This window comes from Mobula birostris, chromosome 18 (genome assembly GCF_030028105.1).
Source record: "Mobula birostris isolate sMobBir1 chromosome 18, sMobBir1.hap1, whole genome shotgun sequence".
NCBI classification, from domain to species: domain Eukaryota; kingdom Metazoa; phylum Chordata; class Chondrichthyes; order Myliobatiformes; family Myliobatidae; genus Mobula; species Mobula birostris.
The window spans coordinates 38201412-38223301 of NC_092387.1; the positions used below are offsets into that span (position 1 = coordinate 38201412).

At 41.5% G+C, this 21890-nt stretch overlaps 1 protein-coding gene across 1 annotated transcript in view; it reads right to left on the bottom strand.

The window, feature by feature from the left end:
* Positions 1-17704: 17704 nt before the first annotated feature.
* Positions 17705-21890, bottom strand: part of LOC140212257 (pyroglutamylated RF-amide peptide receptor-like) — a 32892-nt gene continuing 28706 nt past the window's right edge. The window contains exons 4-6 of the mRNA XM_072282975.1: positions 21598-21830; positions 19645-19742; positions 17705-18063 (exon numbers count right to left, since the gene is read on the bottom strand). Coding sequence (XP_072139076.1) covers positions 17705-18063; positions 19645-19742; positions 21598-21830 — 690 coding nt within the window. The remainder of the gene's footprint in view (positions 18064-19644; positions 19743-21597; positions 21831-21890) is intronic.

Below are 21890 nucleotides of genomic sequence, written 5' to 3' on the forward strand. Positions count from 1 at the left end.
GTCCTGGCTCCATACCCAAGAGCCTAACCAAGCCGAGTCCAAGAGCCACGTTCCTGCCCTGGAGTCCCTCGTCCTGCCCAAGCCACGTCCAAGAACCTTGTCCAGTCCCAGTCCAGGCTTCATATTCCCAGTACTATCTAGTGTCTAGTCTGTTCCTAGCCCTGAGTCCTCGCCTGGATCTGGGTTCCGAGCCAGAGTCAAGACCCATGTTCCGGGTCCCTGTCCAGTCTCTGGCTTGGAGTCCTAGTCCAGGATCCTAATTCCTAGTTCCTCGTCCAGGTCCCGCTCTCCTAGTCTTAGTCCTAGCCCAGCTCCGGAGTCCTTGTCTCGTCCAGGGCCTGTGTCCATGTCCAGTGCCGTTCCTTCCCTTGCTTTCTTGACAAACCTAGTCCAGTTCCTAGAACTTCAGTGTCTGTGTCTTGCATTTGGGTCTGCTCCCAGCGTGCTGCCCACCCCCCTTGTAACAGCAACATTTTCTGCATGTTCATGATTGCACCCAGACAAACTTGTCTCTTCATTGTCATTGCTGTTTCAATGGTGCAGAGATCACTCAAATACTATAACTTCTAACTGGACTTGCCAACTCCAAGTTGTTTTTGAGGCATGGGGGAATCTGTGTTCCATTCTTACATGGAATGTGCAATTTAGGGCAAACATTAAAGGACTTCTTTTCAACTTCTGCAGCAAAGTAGCCCTTATGTTATGATTTTGGACACCCACTAGAAAGAGAGCAAGTCAAGATTGAGCAAAGTGGTCATTACTACACCATGACAACCAGTCATCATTTAAGTCCAGTTTTCTGCTGTGATCATAGTTGTGTTCAGAATATCCTGGAGAATGAGAATGTAGCTTCCAATGATACATGTGCAGTATTGCACGAAGTGTATTGTAGATAATATGAATTTCAAACTTATCCCATTAAAACTAATTATTTTGTTTATTATCCAAAAATTTGAATTTATTATCTTTTGTCTTTCATTAATTTTAAATTGATTGATCAAAACTAGTAAGAGAAAAAATTTCAATAGGAATAGCAATGTATTTTCTTCTCTGTATTATTTGCATCCACAGTTAATTTCAAATTAATTTGTGCTTAAAAGAGAAATGAGAACAACCAACACAAACAAGAGAAAATCTGCAGGTGCTGAAAATCCAAGTAACACATACAAAATGCTGGAGGAACTCAGCAGGCCAGGCAGCATCTATGGGGAAAAAAGCACAGTCAACATTTCGGACCAAAATCCTTTGGCAGGACTGGAGGGAAAAAAAAGCTGAGGAGTAGATTTGAAAGGTGGGGGAGGGGAGAGAGAAACACCAGGCAAAAGGTGAAACTTGGAGGGGGAGGGACGTAGCAAAGAGCTAGGATTCCATTCTACCATTCAGGGCTACAAACAGTCCTTCCAGGTGAGGCGACGCTTCATATGTGTCCTTCATATCGTCTGTTGGGGTCATATGGTGTGTTTGGTGCTCCCGGTGTGGCCTCCTGTATATCAGTGAGACCCGATGTAGATTGGGACACCACTTTGCCGAGCACCTACGCTCCATCCACCACAACAAGCGGGATCTCCCAGCGGCCACCCATTTTAATTCCACTTCCCATTCCAATTCCGATATGTCCATCCATGGCCTCCTCCACTATTGTGATAAGGCCATACTTAGGTTGGAGGAACAACCCCTTGTATTCCGTTCAGGTAGCCTGCAACCTGATGGCATGAACATCGATTTCTCAAACTTCCATTAATGCCTCCCCCCGCCTTCACCGTTTCCCATCCCCTTTTCCCTCTTTCATGTTATCTCCTTCCCCAACCATCACCTCCCTCTAGTGCCCCTCATCTCTTTTTTTCTTTCTTCCACGGCCTTCGGTCTCTTTTATCAATCAACTTCCTAGCTCTTTGCTTCATCCCTCCCCCCTCCAAGTTTTACCTATCATCTGTGTTTCTCTCTCCCCTCCCCTCACCTTTCACATTTACTCCTCAGCTTTTTTTTTCTCCTGTCCTGCCAAAGGGTTCTGGCCCGATACATCGACTGTACTTTTCTCCATAGATGCTGCCTGGCCTGCTGAGTTCCTCCAGCATTTTGTGTGTGTTGCTGAGAACAACTAAAGCAGCATAACAACATATATATGGAGTTAGGCTATGGTCTCTGAGAACTACAAATACACAACTCCATTTCATTTCTGAGCAGATCATCATTAAACAGGGCTGCTCATCAGATTGTCCTAGCGCATGTAATTTTACTTGTATTTTACTTACCATATGCAGTTAGTCATAAAGAATGAGAAATTATAACATACTTCCAGTAGCTGAGTTAACAAAGTGGCCTCAGATAATTTCTAGTGGTTTACCCTAGTGCCTCCACCACAACTTAGCTAAAAAAAAATCAGATCCTGATAATATTTCATAATGAACCATCTTGAAATTTATTTTCAAACAGTGGAGGTTTCTGAGTGAAGAGGCACAAATATTACTTGCCACTTATCAATCTACACCTGAATGTTGTCTGGGTCTTGCAGGTGCAGACTGCTTTATTTGCAAGTCAGAAACGGAATTGAATGTTGTGGAATTATCAGCAAACCACCACGTGTACGCGTCTAAAATGGAAGGAGGCTCATTGATAAAGCAGTTGAAGATGGTTGGGCTTAGAGCACTGTCCTATGGATCCTCCTGCAGTAATATCATGGGCAAAAATTATCGATCTCCCATAGTTACAGCTTTCTTCCTATGTCTGATATATGATTCCAACTATTGGAGTGGCTTTCTCTTGCTGTCCATTGATTTCAAGATTGCCAGTGCTCCTTGATGCTACATTTGGGTTAATTCAACCTTGATGTCAAGGCCACCTGAAATTTGGAGCCAAGTGATCCTGGCAATTGCCATACTGAGCACTGGTGAGTAATTCTCGAGGCACTAATGGGAGAAGTGACTTACTGCAAGGTCCTTATGTAGAGAAAATCCTGTTTTCACATCAAGAACATTGTCCTGCCTGTTATTCTCAGCAAGCCCCTTCTTTCCTCATTCAACAACACCCGATTATGGCAACTAAGAGGTTATGACTGTGGTGCTGTTCCTGCTGCTGTTGACGTTCCAATGGTGCCTTCTGCATGTGCATGTTTGAGCTGTCAAATCTGTTCATCCTGCTTATGCAATGGTTTGGGGTTTGCTGATCGTGAAGTTCTAAACTTAAACGAAGACTTTAAGCCCTGTCTGAGCATTAGTAGCCACCTACTCTTCAAAGGCTAGTTCACTTCCCTGTTTATCCTCCACAGCAAGGCTAGCTGCTAATTCCCACTATCTGAGTGGTGGGTCCCCCCTCCATACCAAGAAGGCGATGCTTCCAGCTAACAAAGTAGTTGAAACACAGTTCATTTGTTTTTAGTGATAACAGGTTTAAATTTAGATAAAATTCTTAAAATACATTTAAAACTCTTAGAGGATGTCTATCTTATAAAAGGTTTCAAATTACAAACAGTTTCTAAAACACAAAGGATTTTCAAAACACAGGTACAATTCCTATAAGCTAATAAGACATGCCAACAAATTACAGACAAATGAATCATTTGTTGCAGAAAAGGAAGGCAGAGGAATGGATTCTAGTTTACCTTGGTCTTTCTGTCATTCTTCCTGAGGAATGGATTCTAGTTTACCTTGTCTTTCTGTCATTCTTCCTGACCATTCCTAATAAGTCTGACTGCTCTCTCACATTTATGCTGTGTTTTTGCCACATAGGTGACTTCACACACATGACATTTTTTCAGGTATCTTTTCATGCAGGTGGTCTAAATACTTCTGGGTGCAGAGTTCCCAAGCACCCACAATTAATGTTGTGAAGCTGACTCTTTAAATACAAAATACACACCTCACTTCACTTCTACCATTCATTGTATGTGACAGGACTGCACCTAAACAATAAGATGAGGTATCACAGGCAAGCTTCACTGGACAATCTCAATTATAATGTCTGCCATCACCATTTTCTTTGCCATTTGGAAAGGCACCTCATACTGCTTTGTCCATTGCCAATTCTTCCTGCTTTGTAGTAGTAAGTTCAAGGAGTGGAGTACATTAACTAAGTTTGGCAGGAACATATTATAGTAATTGACAAATCCTAAAAAGGACCATGACTTTTGGTCTTGGGGGATCCACCAATGCTTGAATTTTCTCAGCATAATTGCGTGAATCCTTGTGCATTGATAGTGTGACCACAGTAATTGATGCTTGGCTTAAAGCTTTCACACTTGTGTCCTGCTCTGAGCCCACAATCTTCTAATCTTTTTCACACTGTTTTGAGATATTGCAGATGTTCCTTGTTATCCTCACCAGTAAAAGTGATGTCATCCAGGTAACACTGAGTGCCTGGGAAGGCTTGAAACACCTGGTCTGTAGCTTTCTGTGCATGTACAGATGCTACTCCAAAAATAAGTCTATTATAGCGATAAAGCCCTTTGTGAGTGTGTATGGTGAGAAACACTTTGGACTCTTCTTCCATCTCCATCTGTAGATAGGCCTCAGCTGTCCACTTTAATGAATTGTTTCCCTCCAGAAAGGTTTGCAAAGATATCCTTCATCCTAGGCAGAGGGTATTGATCTACTTTCAGTACTGTGTTGATGGTTACCTTAAAATCACCACAGATCCTCACAGACCCATCCTTCTTTGCTACTGGGATCACCGGCATTGCCCATGGGCTCCACTCAGCCTTGGAAATAGTTCCTTCAGCCTCCATGCGAACTAACTCACTGGTTATTTTATCATAGATGGTATAAGGAACTGGACAGGCATTGTAAAACTTGGGTGTGGTATTCTCATTTAACATAATTTTATCCTTGATATATTTGAGTTTTCCAATGCTATCCCTGAATGCTGTTGTGGCATCATCCAGTACCTTTCTTAATTTGCTTTCAATTGACTCTTTTGCAGGGATTGTGACATGCAAATGGTGGATGGATTTCCAATTGACTCAGCCAATCATGGCTCCACAAATGCTGGCCCTCCTGTTTCTACCACATACAAGCCCAATGTGGCCTTTTGATTGTTATATTGCACTGTTACGAATGCCATTCCCACAGGAGTTATCTTTTCTCCAGTATAAGCCCTGGAGAAAATAAATTTAATGCACAAGGAAGAGAAAAAGATATCAGCATTACATCCTTGCTTTAAATTTTAGTCTTCTTGAGATGAATGTTACATTACATTTGCCTTCCTTACCACAAAATCAACCTGCAAGTTAACCTCTAGGGAACCCTGAATGAGGACTCCCAAGTCCCTTTGACCCTCTGCTTTCTGAACTTTCTCCACATTTATAAAATATTCCACACCTTTATTCCTTCCACCAAAGTGCATGACCATACATTTGCTTATGCTATATTCCATCTTCCACTTCTTTGCCCATTCTCCTAATCTATCTAAGTCCTGCAGTAGATTTCCTGCTTCCACAACACTACCTGCCCCTCCACCTATCTTCATATCATCCGCAAACTTGGCCATGAAGGCATCAATTCCATTATCCAAATCATTAGCATATAAAGTGAAAAGAAGCAGTCCCAACACTGGATCCCTGTGGAACACCACTAGTCATTGGCAGCCAACAAGAAAAGACCCCCTTTAAGTTCAAATTTAATTATCCTCAACCATACATGGATAGAAATGTTCACAGACAAACAAAACAGTGCTACTCTGGGGCTAAGGTGCAAAACACAGTACCAACAGTCATACACAGACTCCAACATCTCCAGCTCTCCTGGGCGGCTGTCAACAGGTGACACTGCAGCTTGAGGCCTAGTTCTCACTACGCAGCTTCCCCACTGTTCGTCAATAAATCAGTGAATCAGACTTGCAGCATTCCACATTAACAATGTCTAGCAGTGTCTTGCAATCACAAGAAATGTGACTAAGATGATCACTTGCTGTTGGACTGCTCACCGCCTTTGCACACCGACTCCTTTGACACCCCTCTAGCACCAAGTCCAATTCCTTCAGTTTCTCCACCAACGAGCAACTCAGTGATGGGGTAGACCTGCAGTGATTTAAGTTCTTAATGTCCACCAGGATCTCGCAATCATAAAAATGTTTTAAAAAGTCAATAGCAATACATATTAATAGCATTACAATAACATCTTTACTCTCACTCTTTGCCTTCTGCCAGTGGCCTAATCTTTTATCTATGCTAGTATCTTTCATGTAATGCCATAGGTTCTAATTTTGTTTAACAGCCTCATGTGCAGCACCTTGTCAAAGACCTACTGAAAATCCAAGTAAACAACATCCACTGACTCTTCTTTGTCGGTCCTGCCTGTTATTTCCTCAAAAAAATTCCAACAGATTTGTCAGACAAGATTTCCCTTGAAGGAAATCAGGCTGGCTTTGGCGTATTTTGTGGTGTGCTACCTAGTACCCTGAAAGCTCATCCTTAATCATGGACTCCAACATCTTGCCAACCACTGAAGTCAGGCTAAACGGCTGATAACTTCCAGTCTTCTGCCTCCCTCCCTTCTTGAAGAGTGCAGTGACATTTGCATATTTTCCATTTCTCTGGAACCATTCCAGAATCTAGTGATTCTTGAAAAATCATTAATGATGCCTCCACAATCTCTTCAGCCACCACCTTCAGGAACCTGGGGGGTAGTCCATTTGGTCCAGGTGACTTATCTTCAGACCTGTCAGTCTCCCAAGCACCTTCTTGGTAATAGCAAAGACACTTAATTTTGACTCCTGACACTCTTGAATTTCTGGCATACTGCTGGTGGTCTTCCACAGTGAAGACCAGCATAAAGTACTTACTGCCATTTCTTTGTCCTGCATTACTACTTTTCAGCATCATTTCCCAGCTGTCCAGATGGTGCTTCTCTTTTATTCTTTATATATCTTTATAATATAGGTAGACAGAGTGAATGGAAGAAATCTTGACAAATGAAGTTTAAGGTGGGAAAGTGAAAGGTTATGCCCTATGGTGAGAGGAATCAAAAGGCAGATTATTATTTAAATAGAGATTGAAAAATGAGTAAAGTGCAGTGGGATCTACTCCAAATTTTGATTATAAATCACAAAACATCATCAGGCAAGTGCAGCAAGCAGTTAAGTCAAATGATACTTTGGACCTTATAATAAAGGAGGTGGAGTTTAGAAATTGGGATATCGTGATGGTGAGGCCATGTCTGGAGGATTGCACTCAGGTTTGGTCCCCATGCCTAAGAAACAATTTAGTAGCAGTGAAAAGATTCACTAAGCTAATTCCGAGATAAGAGGATTATCCTATCAAAGAGGGTAATCAGGTTTGGTCTGTATTCATTGAAATGTGTGCAGTTCAGGTCCCAATGTTGAAGTGACTGTTGTCACCAGTAAAAAAATAAAATAATGAAAATAATGGCCAATATTTATATTTAATATTTAATACACATACACTCTTACCTCTCAAGCATTCCTTTTATTTTACTTGTGCACAAGAAGAACAGATGGACACTATAGGAAGGATGTGAATGCACTGGACAGTACGGAGGACATATACCAGGATGTTGTCTGGGATGAAACGCTTCCATGAATGGGAAAGGCTGAATAGACTGTGCTTAGTTACCTAGGAGCAGAAGAGGCTGAGAGGGTACACAACAGAGAAATGAAAAATTATGAGAGGCATAGTTAGGATGATAGTGTTAAGCTTTTCTCCATCATGGAAGTATCTAAAACCGGGGGCATGGATTTAGGGTGAGAAGTAAGTGGGTTGAAATGGATCTGAAGATCCATTTCAGTCAGAAACCCATTCAATCTGGAACTGTCTGAGAAGATGGTGGAGGATAGTACTTCCACGGAGTTTAAGAACTATCTGTATGATCTCTTGAATCACTAAGGGACAGAAAGCTGTATATCAAGTACTATTAAATGATGGTCAACTTGGATATTGATGGCCAGCATGAAGATGTGGGCCAAAGGCCCTATTTCTATGCTGTACATTATAACATTGTGACTGCATGTCAAATGACGTGGTGCTAAGGAAGAGAGAAGAATACTGACCCAGTCTTATGGATAGATGACCTGAAATTGTAGCATTCAGTCTCCAGATCAAAAAGCTTCAATGTGCCCAGGCATTTAGTTTCAGACTTCCAACATCTGCAGTTCTTTGATTTGCAACTAACATTTATGGGTTATTTCACATCATTTTTTAAATTCTTCTGGTACAATTTGCCAAGATTCACTTTTTAAATCAATCAGGTGCATAGCAAGGAAATGAAGAGTTGAACTTGGGAGACCAGTCTTTATGCACTTCCAGAATAAATGTGAAGCACAAGGGCCAGTGACCTTTTAGGTATGTGAGTTGGCCAGTCAGAAGTTTGGAGCCCAGACTTCATGGTCCTGCCATTGGCAAGTCTGGAGTACGAGGTCTAGCATTCAGGGGCCTATCATCAGCGAGTGCTGAGGCTGATACCAAAGATTGATGCTTGAAGTCGATCTGATGTCCGCAAGCTGAGGTCCAGTGGCTGAAGCTCTGGCTCTGTGAGTCTGAGTTCACTGGGGAAGTCGGAGAAGGCCTGATACCTGCAAGCCCGTGAACCCAATGGAGGTTGGAGACCCAGGGTGGCCTGACCTGGGGTTTGAGGACTGTCTGTCTGTGTGAGTGTGTGGGTAGGTGAGTGGATGGGAGGGAGGAAGGAGTTTCGTTTTGCTGCTGTTCTACTGAACACTATGAGGATGCTAGATTGGTGCTGGAATGTGTGACAACACTTGCAGACTGCACACAGCACATTGTTAGATTGTGTTGGCTGTCAATCCAAACAACGCATTTCATAGAACATAGAACATAGAATAGTACAGCACAATACAGGCCCTTCGGCCCACAATGTTGTGCCGACCCTCAAACCCTGCCTCCCATATAAGCCCCCACCTTAGATTCCTCCATATACCTGTCTAGTAGTCTCTTAAACTTCACTAGTGTATCTGCCTCCACCACTGACTCAGGCAGTGCATTCCACGCACCAACCACTCTCTGAGTAAAAAACCTTCCTCTAATATCCCCCTTGAACTTCCCACCCCTTACCTTAACGCCATGTCCTCTTGTATTGAGCAGTGGTGCCCTGGGGAAGAGGCACTGGCTATCCACTCTATCTATTCCTCTTATTATCTTGTACACCTCTATCATGTCTTCTCTCATCCTCCTTCTCTCCAAAGAGTAAAGCCCTAGCTCCCTTAATCTCTGATCATAATGCATACTTTCTAAACCAGGCAGTATCCTGGTAAATCTCCTCTGTACCCTTTCCAATGCTTCCACATCCTTCCTATAGGGAGGTGACCAGAACTGGACACAGTACTCCAAGTGTGGCCTAACCAGAGTTTTATAGAGCTGCATCATTACATCGTGACTCTTAAACTCTATCCCTCGACTTATGAAAGCTAACACCCCATAAGCTTTCTTAACTACCCTATCCACCTGTATGTTGTGATGTGTGTGTATATCTGCTTGATAGATGAATCTGAATCTAAGACTGCAGCTTAACCTGTCAGGAACTTAATACATGCTTGCCCTTCCCATTCCTGAATTTAAACTACCCACCAAAATTCCCCAAACTGCGGGCAGCAGTCCAACCCACCTTCACCCACCACCTCACTAGGCATAACTTTTTGGCCTTCAATTGCACCGAATCCCAGACTCTGATCTGATTTCCCCATTGCATCCCGCAGCTGGAGAGGCTGCCCTTCCATTCACCTTAGCTTTAGTTCACCTTTTGTTGCCATTTTCCCTTTACGTTTGAGGGGCGAGAAACTTGTTAACAGTTTTGCCAGATTTACTGAAATTTAAACTGCTGTGTTTCATTGAAGTTGTTAATTGTCATCGTTGGTTTGTGTAAAGTAATCAAAATTTATATTTATAGAAAATGACAACTTAATAATCAAACAGCATCTCTAAAAATACAATGAAGAAAATACCAATTGTTAAATGAAAAATGCAATGAAAATCCATCAGTGAGATCTTTTGTTTTGTTTTGTTCAATTTTGTTTTAATTGTTTATTGAAGATATAAAAGATACAAAACTAATAAATCTGAGAGCAGTTACCTTGTAAGATGGTGATCAAAAGAAAATCACAAGCAATCTAAGTCACCAGACAACACCAAAAACAATATAAGGGAGGGTACACCTTCTCTTGGGTGGGAAGATGGAAAATTAATACAGTATTTATAAATTTTCATCAAGTAATGCTCCCCAACCCCACACCCCCAATACTTCTTTGGTAAAACTTTAGTGCAAAAGTGTACTAGGACCTTTAACTCCGAAGATAATAAAGTAAATAATTTACTTTAAACTTCAAATTCCACGCGAAACATGCTATTCTTCCATCGCAGATCTGTTTTTCTCAGTCACTTGTATGTAACCATTATAAAGTTATGCAGTCCCCAAAAATAGGAAGGATAATGAGAGATATTTTGAAAGTAGCAAGTTGGTGCATTCAGGAATCCACTAGCTGAAAAGCTAGTAGGAGCATTCGGAGGAACTTGTGCAAGTACATAAATAATGTTATGAGTATTGGGATAGCGAGGTAATAATTTCCTGCAAGGAACTAGAATGGGCATAGTGAGTTGGAAGGCTTCCTGTTGGCTTTAAAAATATTTTTGTATTTTCTTGGTATCGTATTAACCACACAGAATCCTGTTACCAAAATGACATAGAACATAGAAAACCTACAGCACAATACAGGTCCTTCAGCCCACAAAGCTGTGCCAAACACGTCCTTACCCTAGAAATTACCTAGGGTTACCCACAGCCCTCTATTTTTCTAAGCTCCATGTACCTATCCAGGAGTCTCTTAAAATACCCTATCATATCCGCCTCCACCACAGTCGCCGGCAGCCCATTCCACGCACTCTCCACTCTCTGCGTAAAAATAACTTACCCCTAACACCTCCTCTGTACCTTCTTCCAAGCACATTAAAACTGTGCCCTCTCGTGCTAACCATTTCAGCCCTAGGAAAAAGCCTCTGACTATCCACACAATCAATGCCTCTCATCATCTTATACACCTTTATCAGGTTACCTCTCATCCTTCGTCGCTCCAAGGAGAAAAGGCCAAGATCACTCAATCTATTATCATAAGGCATGCTCCCCAATCTAGGCAACATCCTTGTAAATTCCTTGACATCCACGTTCCTTCATGCCTTCTGCAAGCTCACTCTGTCCATGATAATCATTCCCAAATCGTATAACTCTATTTTCAATCATATTGCTTTCTTCCTTTTTTTTTGATGTTGAAATGATTCTGTTTTATAAGATGCTTTTCACTCCATTCTAACAAAACGCTGAATCCTCGTTTGTTCCAACATATCATCTAGCCTCCAACCATCCTTTAATTCAAAAATTCATGACTCTCATTATTGTTCCCCAAATCTAAGCTCAGTTTCCTCATATTCTTTCCAATCATCCCTGATCTAGCACAGAGATGGCCCAAGTTTTAGGACATGAGTGATTATGACTATTTGCATTGTTTCTCGTTGCTTCTCCTGCTGCCTTTAACACAATGACCCATTATCACGCTTTTAATGTGCCATTGATTAATTCAGTTGATTTTCTTTAGACAGCAAAGCAGACCATCAGCGCAGAGAGTCCCCTATCACCTCCTGTGGCAGTTACCCATAGAGTCCAAAAGTTGTATCGTTGGTCTCTTCATCTCGATGATATCATCCTCAACACGTGGTCAGTGTGTGCATGTAAAACGAAGACACATCTTTTCATCAGTATCAGATCTCCTTACATTTCCACTACGAATGTTGTCAGACAAGATGCAATTTCCTGAGCTAATTATGATTATTTTAAATGTATCCTAATTATTTAGATATGGCTTTGCATGGCAAAATTTCCAAAGTTAAGGATGACACAAAGCTTAAAAGTGGTAAAAATAGTGAAAAGAATGTTAATAATAGACTGCAGGGAACAAAAGTAGTGTGGAGCCTGTGTAAAAATAGTTGTTAGGCCACACCTAGAGAATCGCATCCAATTCTAGTCTTCATACTTTAAGGAGGACGTGTAAATCTGAAAGAAATAGATTCGCTAGACTGGTTGACTGATGTGGAATTTCAGGTCTTGGTATTAGTCTATGTTACATATGTGTGGAACAAGAACCACAATAAAGCCGTAGAATTAAACACTATTTTTGAGTTATGTTGGCCACTATACATGCTGGGCAACTTACAGCGCAGGAGTGACACACCGGGGCCGCCAAAACAAAAGCATGCAGACTTGGAAGCCTGCACGGAAAAAGAGAACCTTCCACATGTAGGAGGTCCAATCGATTCACCGCGCAATCAAAAGGTCCCGTGCACAATTGTCGCATTCTCACAATCGATCCAATACAGCTCAGGTTAAAAGAGCTGTGGCTGACCTTTTTGAAACAACAAATGTTAAGGGAAGATTTGATAGCAAATAGTAACATAATAAGGAGTTTAGAAAGAGTTGAAAGAGGGAAACTATACTGTGATGGTATTGGGTTTGCTGACTGCAGAGTTCTAAACTCAGGTGAAGACCTTAAGCCCCATCAGATATAAATAGCCAAGAAGTTATACTGTAACTACCTTCAAAGACTAGTTCACTTCCCAGTTTTCCCTCCATGGTGAGTTTAGCTGCCAACATCCACTATCTGAGCAGTGTGTCACTCTCATTCCTTACTGAGAAGATACTTCCAGCTAACAAAGTAGTTTCAAACACGGTTCATTTATTTTCAGTGACACATGTTTAAACCCAAACAACATTTTTAAAACACATTTAAATCACACAGAAATTTTCTATTTTATAAAGGACTTACAAATTACAAACCATTTCTAATATACAAACGATTTCCAAGCACAGGTACCATTCCTATAAACCACAAAGACATACCCCCGAGTTGCAGATGAACCAGAAATCGAAGGCAGAGGAATGGACTCTGGTTCAACCATGTTTCTTTCATGTTTCTTGATATTCCTTGCCCATTCTTAATAAGCCTGAACTCTTTATGTTTATACAGTTTCTTTGCTGCTTGGGTTACTTCACATATATTTGATATTCTTTTAAATAGCTTTTCACACAAACAGTCTAAAAGCTTCTTCGGGACACAGATCCCAGCTAGCCACAATTAATGCTGTAAAGTTAACTTCAGCAAGTATATAAATCTTCCAACATTAAAAAAAGTCAATTATTGATGAGATTGTCTCCAAATGGCCTGCAAACTTCCAGCATTGCCTATTTCTAAACAAACCAAATTAAATAACCCATTGTCTTATACTGCACTTCTTCAGCAATAAGACAGGTGCTATGGCATGGAAGTCTGTTCTGTAGACATAGATTGTTTGCAAAGCTGTGATTTCAAACTTCAAACTGATTACTGCTTCTCATTTATATTTTAAGAAATGAAGACTGGAACCTGCTAATGACCAGCACATAAACAATGATTATTAGTTGGAAGTTCAAATTACAGCTGTTTGATCTTTACAAGTGTCAGCTGCTGTGTTCAGAAAGCTAAGATTGAAAAAAACAACCATAAGGTCCCCTGGCCCAGGAAGCAAGTATCTATAACAATGCCCATTAGCAAAACAGGTCAAGATCCAGATGGCATAGCTTCAAATTTTTGGGCATAAGGGATGAGGTTTGGTTTTTTAAAATTTTTTTCTCCCTTCTCTCCGGGCATAAGGGATGTAAGAAATAATAATGTGATAAGTTATGGTTTGAAATTTATTGCCTGCAGAAGGGAACTGGATGGGCACTTGAGAAGAATAGTCTGGAGAAAGAATAGGGCTGGTAAAATTGCTCTGCAAGGTGGCAACAAGGTCTCGATAGGCAGAACGATCTGCTGATTCCAAATACTGTGATCTTTTTGCAAAATGTTTACCCTTAAAGTTAACTTAAATACCTCCAGTCTTTTAATCTGGTTCAGACTGCTTGATAACATTATATTCTACCTCAATTTAAATTTCAAACCTCACATTCTTCCACAATGGTCAACTACTTCCATTCATTTTACCTCAATTCATCTACAACTAAATGGATAAGAGAGTTCATGGATTATTTACTTTTAATTGAGTAAATGCATCTAAGGACTTTCTGGATAAGTTTTAAGGAAGAAAGGAACAGTTAATATCAATGGTGGCTCAGTTGACAGTAGTTTCAGATTCATCACATGTACATAGAAACATACAGGGAAAGGCAATGTGTGCATGAACAAACAATGCACTGATGTTTATGCTGGGGGCAGCCTGCAAGGGTCGCCACACATTCTGGCGCTAGCATAGAATCCCACCAGACGTGACACAACAACACAGAACAGAACCTGCCAAGTGACAAAGCAACAACAGCAAAACAAGCCACAAACAAGAGAAAATCTGCAGATGCTGGAAATCTGAGCAACACACACAAAATGGTGGAGCAACTCAGCAGGCAAGGCAGCATCTATGGAAAAAAATACAGTCGGCGTTTCGGGCCGAGACCCTTCAGCAGGACTGGAGAAAAAAAAGCTGATGAATAGATTTTAAAGGTGGGGGGAGGGGGGAGAGAACCACCAGGTGATAGGTGATACCTGGAGGGGGAGGGATGAAGTAAAGAACTGGGAAGTGATTGGTGCGATGAGGTGAGAGAGGGAAGAGGGGATGGGAAATGGAGAAGGAATAGGGGTGGGGTGTTGGGGGACATTACTGGAAGTTTGAGAAATTGATGTTCATGCCATCAGGTTGGGGGCTACCCAAACGGAATACAAGATGTTGCTCCTCCAACCTAAGTGTGGCTTTATCACAACAGTGGAGGAGGCCATGGATGGACATATCGGAATAGGAATGGGAATGGGAAATCCTGCTTGTTCTGATGGATGCAGCACAGATGCTCGGCAAAGCGGTCTCCCAATCTACATCAGGTCTCACCAATATACAGGCCACACTGGCAGCACCGAACACAGTAAATGATCCCACCAGACTCACAGGTGAAGTGTCGCCTCACCTGGAAGGACTGTTTAAGGCCCTGGATAGTAGTGAGGGAGGAGCTGTAGGGGCAGGTGTATCACTTGTTCTGCTTGCAAGGATAAGTGACAGAAGGGAGATCAGTGGGGAGGGATGAATGGACAAGGGAGTCGTGTAGGGAGCAATCCCTGCGGAAAGCAGAAAATGGTGGGGGAGGGAAAGATGTGCTTGGTGGTGGGATACTGTTGGAGGTGGTGGAAGTTTCAGAGAATTATTACCTGCTGTTTCTACCTCCTACCAAGATCCACAAACCCACTTGTCCAGGTAGACCCATTGTTTCAGCTTGTTCCTGCCCCACTGAACTCATATCGGCTACCTCGACTGTGTTTTATCCCCTCCCCCCCACTTCAGTCCCTTCCTACCTACATCTGTGACACCTCACACGCTCTTGAACTTTTCAACGATTTCAAGTTCCCTGGCTCCCATCATGTCATTTATACAATGGATGTCCAGTCCCTATACACCTCTATCTCCCACCAGGATGCCCTCAAAGCTCTCCGTTTTTTTCTGGACACAAGACCCAACCAGTTCCCCTCCCCCACCACTCTCCTCTGCCTAGCAGAACTTGTCCTCACTCTCAATAATTTCCCTTTGGCTCCTCCCACTTCCTTCAAACAAAAGGGGTAGCCATGGGCACTCGCATGGGTCTCAGCTATGTCTGCCTGTTTGTCAGCTACCCAGAACACTCTATGGTCCAAGCCTGCACTAGTGACCATTCCGCACTTTTCCTATGCTACACTGACGAGTGCATTAGTGCTGAACTCGTCGACTTCATCCACTTTGCCTCCAACTTCCACCCTGTCGTCAAATTCACCTGGTCCATTTCCAACACCTCCCTTCCCTTTCTTGACCTCACTCTCTCTATCTCTGGAGACAGCTTATCCACTGATGTCTATTATAAACCCATGGACTCTCACATCTACCTAGACTACACCTCGTCCCACCCTATACTTGTAAAAATTCCATCCCCTTTTCTTAATTCCTCCATCTCTGCTGCATCTGCTCTCAGGATGAACCCTTCATTCCAGAACGAGGGGGATGTCCTCCTTTTTCAAAGAAAGGGGCTTCCCTTCCTTCGCCACCAATGCTGCCTTCAACCGCATCTCTTCCATTTCATGTGCATCTGCTCTCACCCCATCCTCCTGCCACCTCTTGTCCTCACCTACCACCCTACCAGCCTCCACATCCAGCACATAATTCTCCTAAACTTCTGCTACCTCCAACAGGATCCCACCACCAAGCACATCTTTCCCTCCCCCTCACTTTCTGCTTTCCACAGGGATCACTCCCTACGCAACTCCATTGTCCATTCGTCCCTCCCCACTGATCTCCTTCCTGCACTTATACTTAGAAGCGGAACAAGTGCTACACCTGCCCCTACACCTCCTCCCTCATGACTATCCAGGGCCCTAAGCAGTCTTTCCAGGTAAGGTGACACTTCACCTGTGAGTCTTTTGGGGTCATTTACTGTGTTCGGTGCTGCCGGTTGGCTTCCTGTACATTGGTGAGACCCGACGTAGATTGGGAGACCGCTTCGCCAAGCATCTATACTCCATCCGCCAGAACAAGTGGGATCTCCCAATGGCCACCTATTCTAATTCCACATTCCTTTTCAAATCTTTTTTTTATTATTATTATCCAAGATTAACACGAGCACATTGAACTAAGCAACACTTATAATGTCTCAAGAAAAAAAACATTATTTTAAAGATTGAAAAAATTTTAGTGATTAAAAAAAAACCCTACTAATTCCACTTTCCATTCTCATTCTGATATATCCATCCATGGCCTCCTCTATTGTCGTGATGAGGCCGTATTTAGGTTGGAGGAACAACACCTTATATTCCATCTGGGTAGCCTCCAACCTGATGACATGAACATCGATTTCTCAAACTTCCAGTAATGTCCCCCAACACCCCACCCTTATTCCTTCTCCATTTCCCATGCCCTTTTCCCTCTCTCACCTCATCTCACCAATCACTTCCCAGCTCTTTACTTCATCCTCACCCCTCCAGGTTTCACCTATCACCTGGTGGTTCTCTCTCCCCTCCCCCACCTCTTAAATCTACTCCTCAGCTTTTTTTCTCCAGTCCTGCCAAAGGATTTCAGCCCGAAACATTGACTGTATTTTTTTCCATAAATGCTGCCTGGACTGCTGAGTTCCTCCAGCATTTTGTGTGTGTTACAGTAAAACAAGCTCTATTTCTCCCCCCTCTCCCATGCCAAGTTGATGGTATTTACACATATCAGAAGGTTATGGGTTAAAATTTCACTTCAGCATTAGGCTGATATAGTGACAGACGACATATTTTGGAAGATATTTTTAAACCAGGACAATCTCTTCACTTTTATTAGGATATAAATATTCCCAGAGCCTATTTTGAAGAAGAGGTGGAGAGTATTTGTCCAATTTTTATCCTTCAATGCACCTGACAACAGATTATTTGGTCATCAATACTGCCACATGTAAAACATTGTTCTGAAAATTTGGCGGGCTGATTTCAAACATTACAAGAGCAGCTGTATTTCAATTATGACTATAAAGCACAATGGGTTACTCTGAAGTCATAAAAGATGCTATATAAACACAAGTCCTTATTTTAAATGGACTTTACTTTTAACACAAGTCTATTGAAATCTTAGTCCTATGCACATACATATATATTTCAACATTGCTGACTGAAGTAAAACAGCACCAGACTCAATGAAAAGTAGAAATTTTCAACTGTGCCCAGAAGTGCATGGTAAGTTAGTTTAAGACACAGGGAAGGTCAGATCTTCCAGCTCACCCATCACTGTTTTATAATTTTCACACCAGTTAAGGTCAACATTGTCAAGCTGATTAGTATTTGGTGCCTTTGTTTGTTTCTTTGGCTGTAGATCTTGCAACCAACCAACTTGTCTTGTAGCAATGCTTGGCTTTGGTGCACATGCACTGAAATTACGCTGGGCTCTGTGAACACAACGTGATAGGAAAGAGAAACAAGCTTTCCTGAAGGTTTCGTTCAATAGTGTGTACACAACAGGGTTGTTGAAAGAGTTGAAGAATCCAATTGCCTGCACAGCACTGATCATGATGTTGGTGATGTGATCATTTTCATCCTGTAAATTATCTGTGAAAACAGAATTCCGTCAACAATCCAGAGCGAAGAGGTTGATCTGTGACTGAGTGATTGATTCTCAGCATTATGGAGCAATTTAGTAACAACAACTGCCATGGGATTCAGTAAGAAATAAACATCCACCTGTCCTGTAAATTTCTACTATAACAAAAAACACGGAAGTTCACAGTATCCATGAAGAGAGAAATATCATGAGAGTTTAATGTTCTAATTCTTTTCCTATGTCTGATGTTTTTATGGTGTATTCCCCAGCCCCAGGTAATATATTTAGTAGACTTCTGCTACAGTGACTTTCATGGCTCTTCTGCTCTTTAAGGTCTCGGGCTGCAACACGAAGTCTCATTCTCTGTGACCCATAAGCAGAGGATCCAACATAGTGCAAGTCCAACACATTGCTTTGCACGTGCCTAACAAACCGTTCGCACGATTAGTTTTATTTTCTCTGCACATTGGGTGTTTGATGGTCTTCTTTCATATTAATGGGTTCTATGAGTTTCTTTGTTTTGAGGCTGCCCGAACAGAGGCAAATCTTAAGGTTGTATAAAGTATACATACTTTGAACTTAATTTAGGAGATAGGGCTGCAGATAGGCTGGGATCAGAGGATAGGGGAGGTGTTGCTCCATCATAACATGTCAGTTGGAAGCAAAATCCAAGGCACCCTGCTTGAAAACCAGAAATGCATTACTGGTTTTGAACAGCACCATCAGCATACATCTGTATTTTGATGTAAAAGCTCAATTAGTGATTTCAATTAGTCCCAATCACCAAATTATGTATGATTTGTACACATTTTGGGCCATGATTTCTCAAGACCACTCATGGAGCTCAAGACACTCTAGGATGATCCAGACTTGGGACAGCGGCTCAAGTTATGCAAATAGCAGCTAATGGTCAAAAAGTCCAGATTTTTCTTTGCTTGGCTTTCTGTTATACTGAAGGAATTGGTAGTTTACTGACAGAGATATTCATTCTTTGTTCAAGACACAACAAGAATGTTCCAAAGCCCATGTAAAGTGTCAAAGTGATACCAACTCAGTTTGTATCAGGTAGGCATGGTACAGCCATCAATAGAAATTATGGCCTTTGCTGATATGCATACTGAGATAAAAATAAAAATGCTTCGATTTCTACCCCAAAACAGAGAAAAAGTAAATTCATTACAGATTCAACAGTTGAATTGGATCCCTTTTAGTTTATATGGCACTGCAATTCATTGAGAGAAAACAGCTGACAGTATTAGCATTAAAATTGGTTTTAATATACTAAAACCATGTGATTATACCACCAACTGTTGAAAGGGACCAACTGACAGGTGTTGAATCTGTTAGAGTGGGGATCTGATTATGTAAATTAGGATTAATGACAATTTTAGATCAGAATTGATCACTGCCAGCTCCCTCAGACCCCTCCCCCTGAGAGGTCATTGTTGCTTTAATGGCTGACCTTTTTAAGTCAAATATACAGTATCTAACTAGATTTTACTAGATTACAAAATACCAAAGTTAAAATTTAATGAAATAATAATCAATAAAACTAATTGAAAAGTTAAAAAAAGCAAATTTTGGCTTACTGTATTCAATCAGCATATTCACCACATGAAATGGAGCCCAGCATATGGTGAAGAGCACCACAACGGTTATCATCATAACTATAGCTCGTTTCTTCCTTCTTAAGAAGGATCAAAATATATTCAAGGTTAGAATTTGCTGTCAGACAAACTATTATTTATATATGTGATCCTGTATGTACATAACATATTGCTGTTCTGCTTGTCACACAACAGGAATGGTGTAGAATGCAGAGGAGATTGACAGGATGGTGCCTGGATTGGACGACTTCAGTTATGGTTTGAGATTGGACAAGCTGGGCATGCTTTTCCTGAAGTGAAGGATGAATGGCCTGATAAGGCATAGACAGGGTGGATATTCAAAAGCTTTTGTCTATGGTAGAGATGTCTAAAGTGAGAGTGCCTGAGATTAAGGTGGGAGGTAACACACACAAAATGCTGGTGGAACACAGCCGGCCAGGCAGCATCTATAGGAAGAGGACGAAGGGTCTCGGCCCGAGACGTTGACTGTACCTCTTCCTATAGTTGCTGCCTGGCCTGCTGCGTTTCACCAGCATTTTGTGTGTGTTGCTTGAATTTCCAGCATCTGCAGATTTCCTCGTGTTTGTGTTAAGGTGGGAGGCGGGAGTTTTAAACTTAGTTTTTTCTTCTAACATAACTCAGAATTTTTCCCTATATTTATTTATCATGCATTTCATTGTACTGTTGCTGTAATGTTAATAAATTTCACGACTTCTGCTGATGATATTCAATCTAATTCTAAAGTGGATCTGTAGAGAATGCTTTTACACAGGGACTGGTTGATGACTGGAAGTCAAAACCAGACAAGGTGGTGTACTCAAATACAGTCACTACATTTAAGAGGCATTTAAACTGTCTTGAAAGAGAAGGTAAAGAATGCTACAGGACTGAAATGGGCAATGGGATTAGTTGCCCATGAAGAGCAAGTTGGTTGGCATGGGCATTGCAGACTATAGGTCTAATCCTGTGTTATGCAACTCCATTACTAGATTGATAAAAACTTTAAAACAGAAATTATTATAAATGAATTATGATCTATAAAAAAAACCTAATGAAAAACTTTTCCACATGTATTAAATGTAATTGTTGAAAAAGGGAACATTCAATTTTGGGCACATAAAATTGTTCTGAAGTAAGTACAACATAGAAAGTAAATTTCTCCATTCATAGTAAATTTATTATCAAAAGTACATATGTGTCACCATATACAACCCTGACCTATGTTTTATACACAGTAAATTCAAGAGACACAATAGAATCATTGAAAGACTGCACCCCGCTGTACCCCTTTTATGGGAGAGATGTGATTAAACTGGAATGGGAGCAGAAAATATTCACGAGGATTCTGCATGACTAAATGTCCTGAGTTAGATGGAAAGGTTGGGCAGACTTGGTCCCTTATTCCTTGGAACACAGGAGGATAAAAGGGTAACCTACAGAGGTTTATAAAATCACAAGGTGCATAGGTAAGGTGGATGGTAGAGGTCCTTTCCCCAGTCCAACATTAGTAGGCATAGATTTTGGGTGAGCGGGGAAAGATTTAAAGGGGCCTGAGGGACAACTTTTACATGCAGGGAGCGGTGAATATATGGAATGAGCTGCCAGAGGAAGTGGATGAGGCAGGTGCAATAGTATCATTTAAGAGGCATTTGGATAGGTACATGCAGGGGTGGGGCTTAGAGGGATGTGAGCTGAACTGGAAAATTGGGATTAACTGAGTGGCTTGGACTTGTTGGGCCGAAGGTTCTTTATCCAGGCAGTATAACCTTTTCACTCTAAGACTGTCAGATAAGTATAAGGGCAGGAGAGGAGAGATAATAAGGAAGGATGATAATATGGGGGAAATTTACATTCAGTTAAGCACTCAGATAGACAATTTTGAGTGAATGTCCGGTTTCTATGCTGTAATTTCAGGTAGCATTTGGGAAAACTCACCTTGCAGTTTTGGAGGCTTTGTTTTGGTTCAGGTTTAAAACTGAACAATCTTCAACACGTTTCTTTATCCACAGCTCAAAGACAACTCTGGTATAAAGCAGCAACATTACCATGAGCGGCAACACAAAAAGTGCCACCAAATAGAAAGTGGTGAAGGCACGTTGGAGTGAAAGCGAATCCCAGTGTTCAAGACAGCAAAAGTAGTGAATATCATAGAGAAAATCATATTTGACCTATGAACAAAAAAAAAATCCTGCTTTTAAAATAGGAGTCCGCAGGTGGCTGGAATTTGG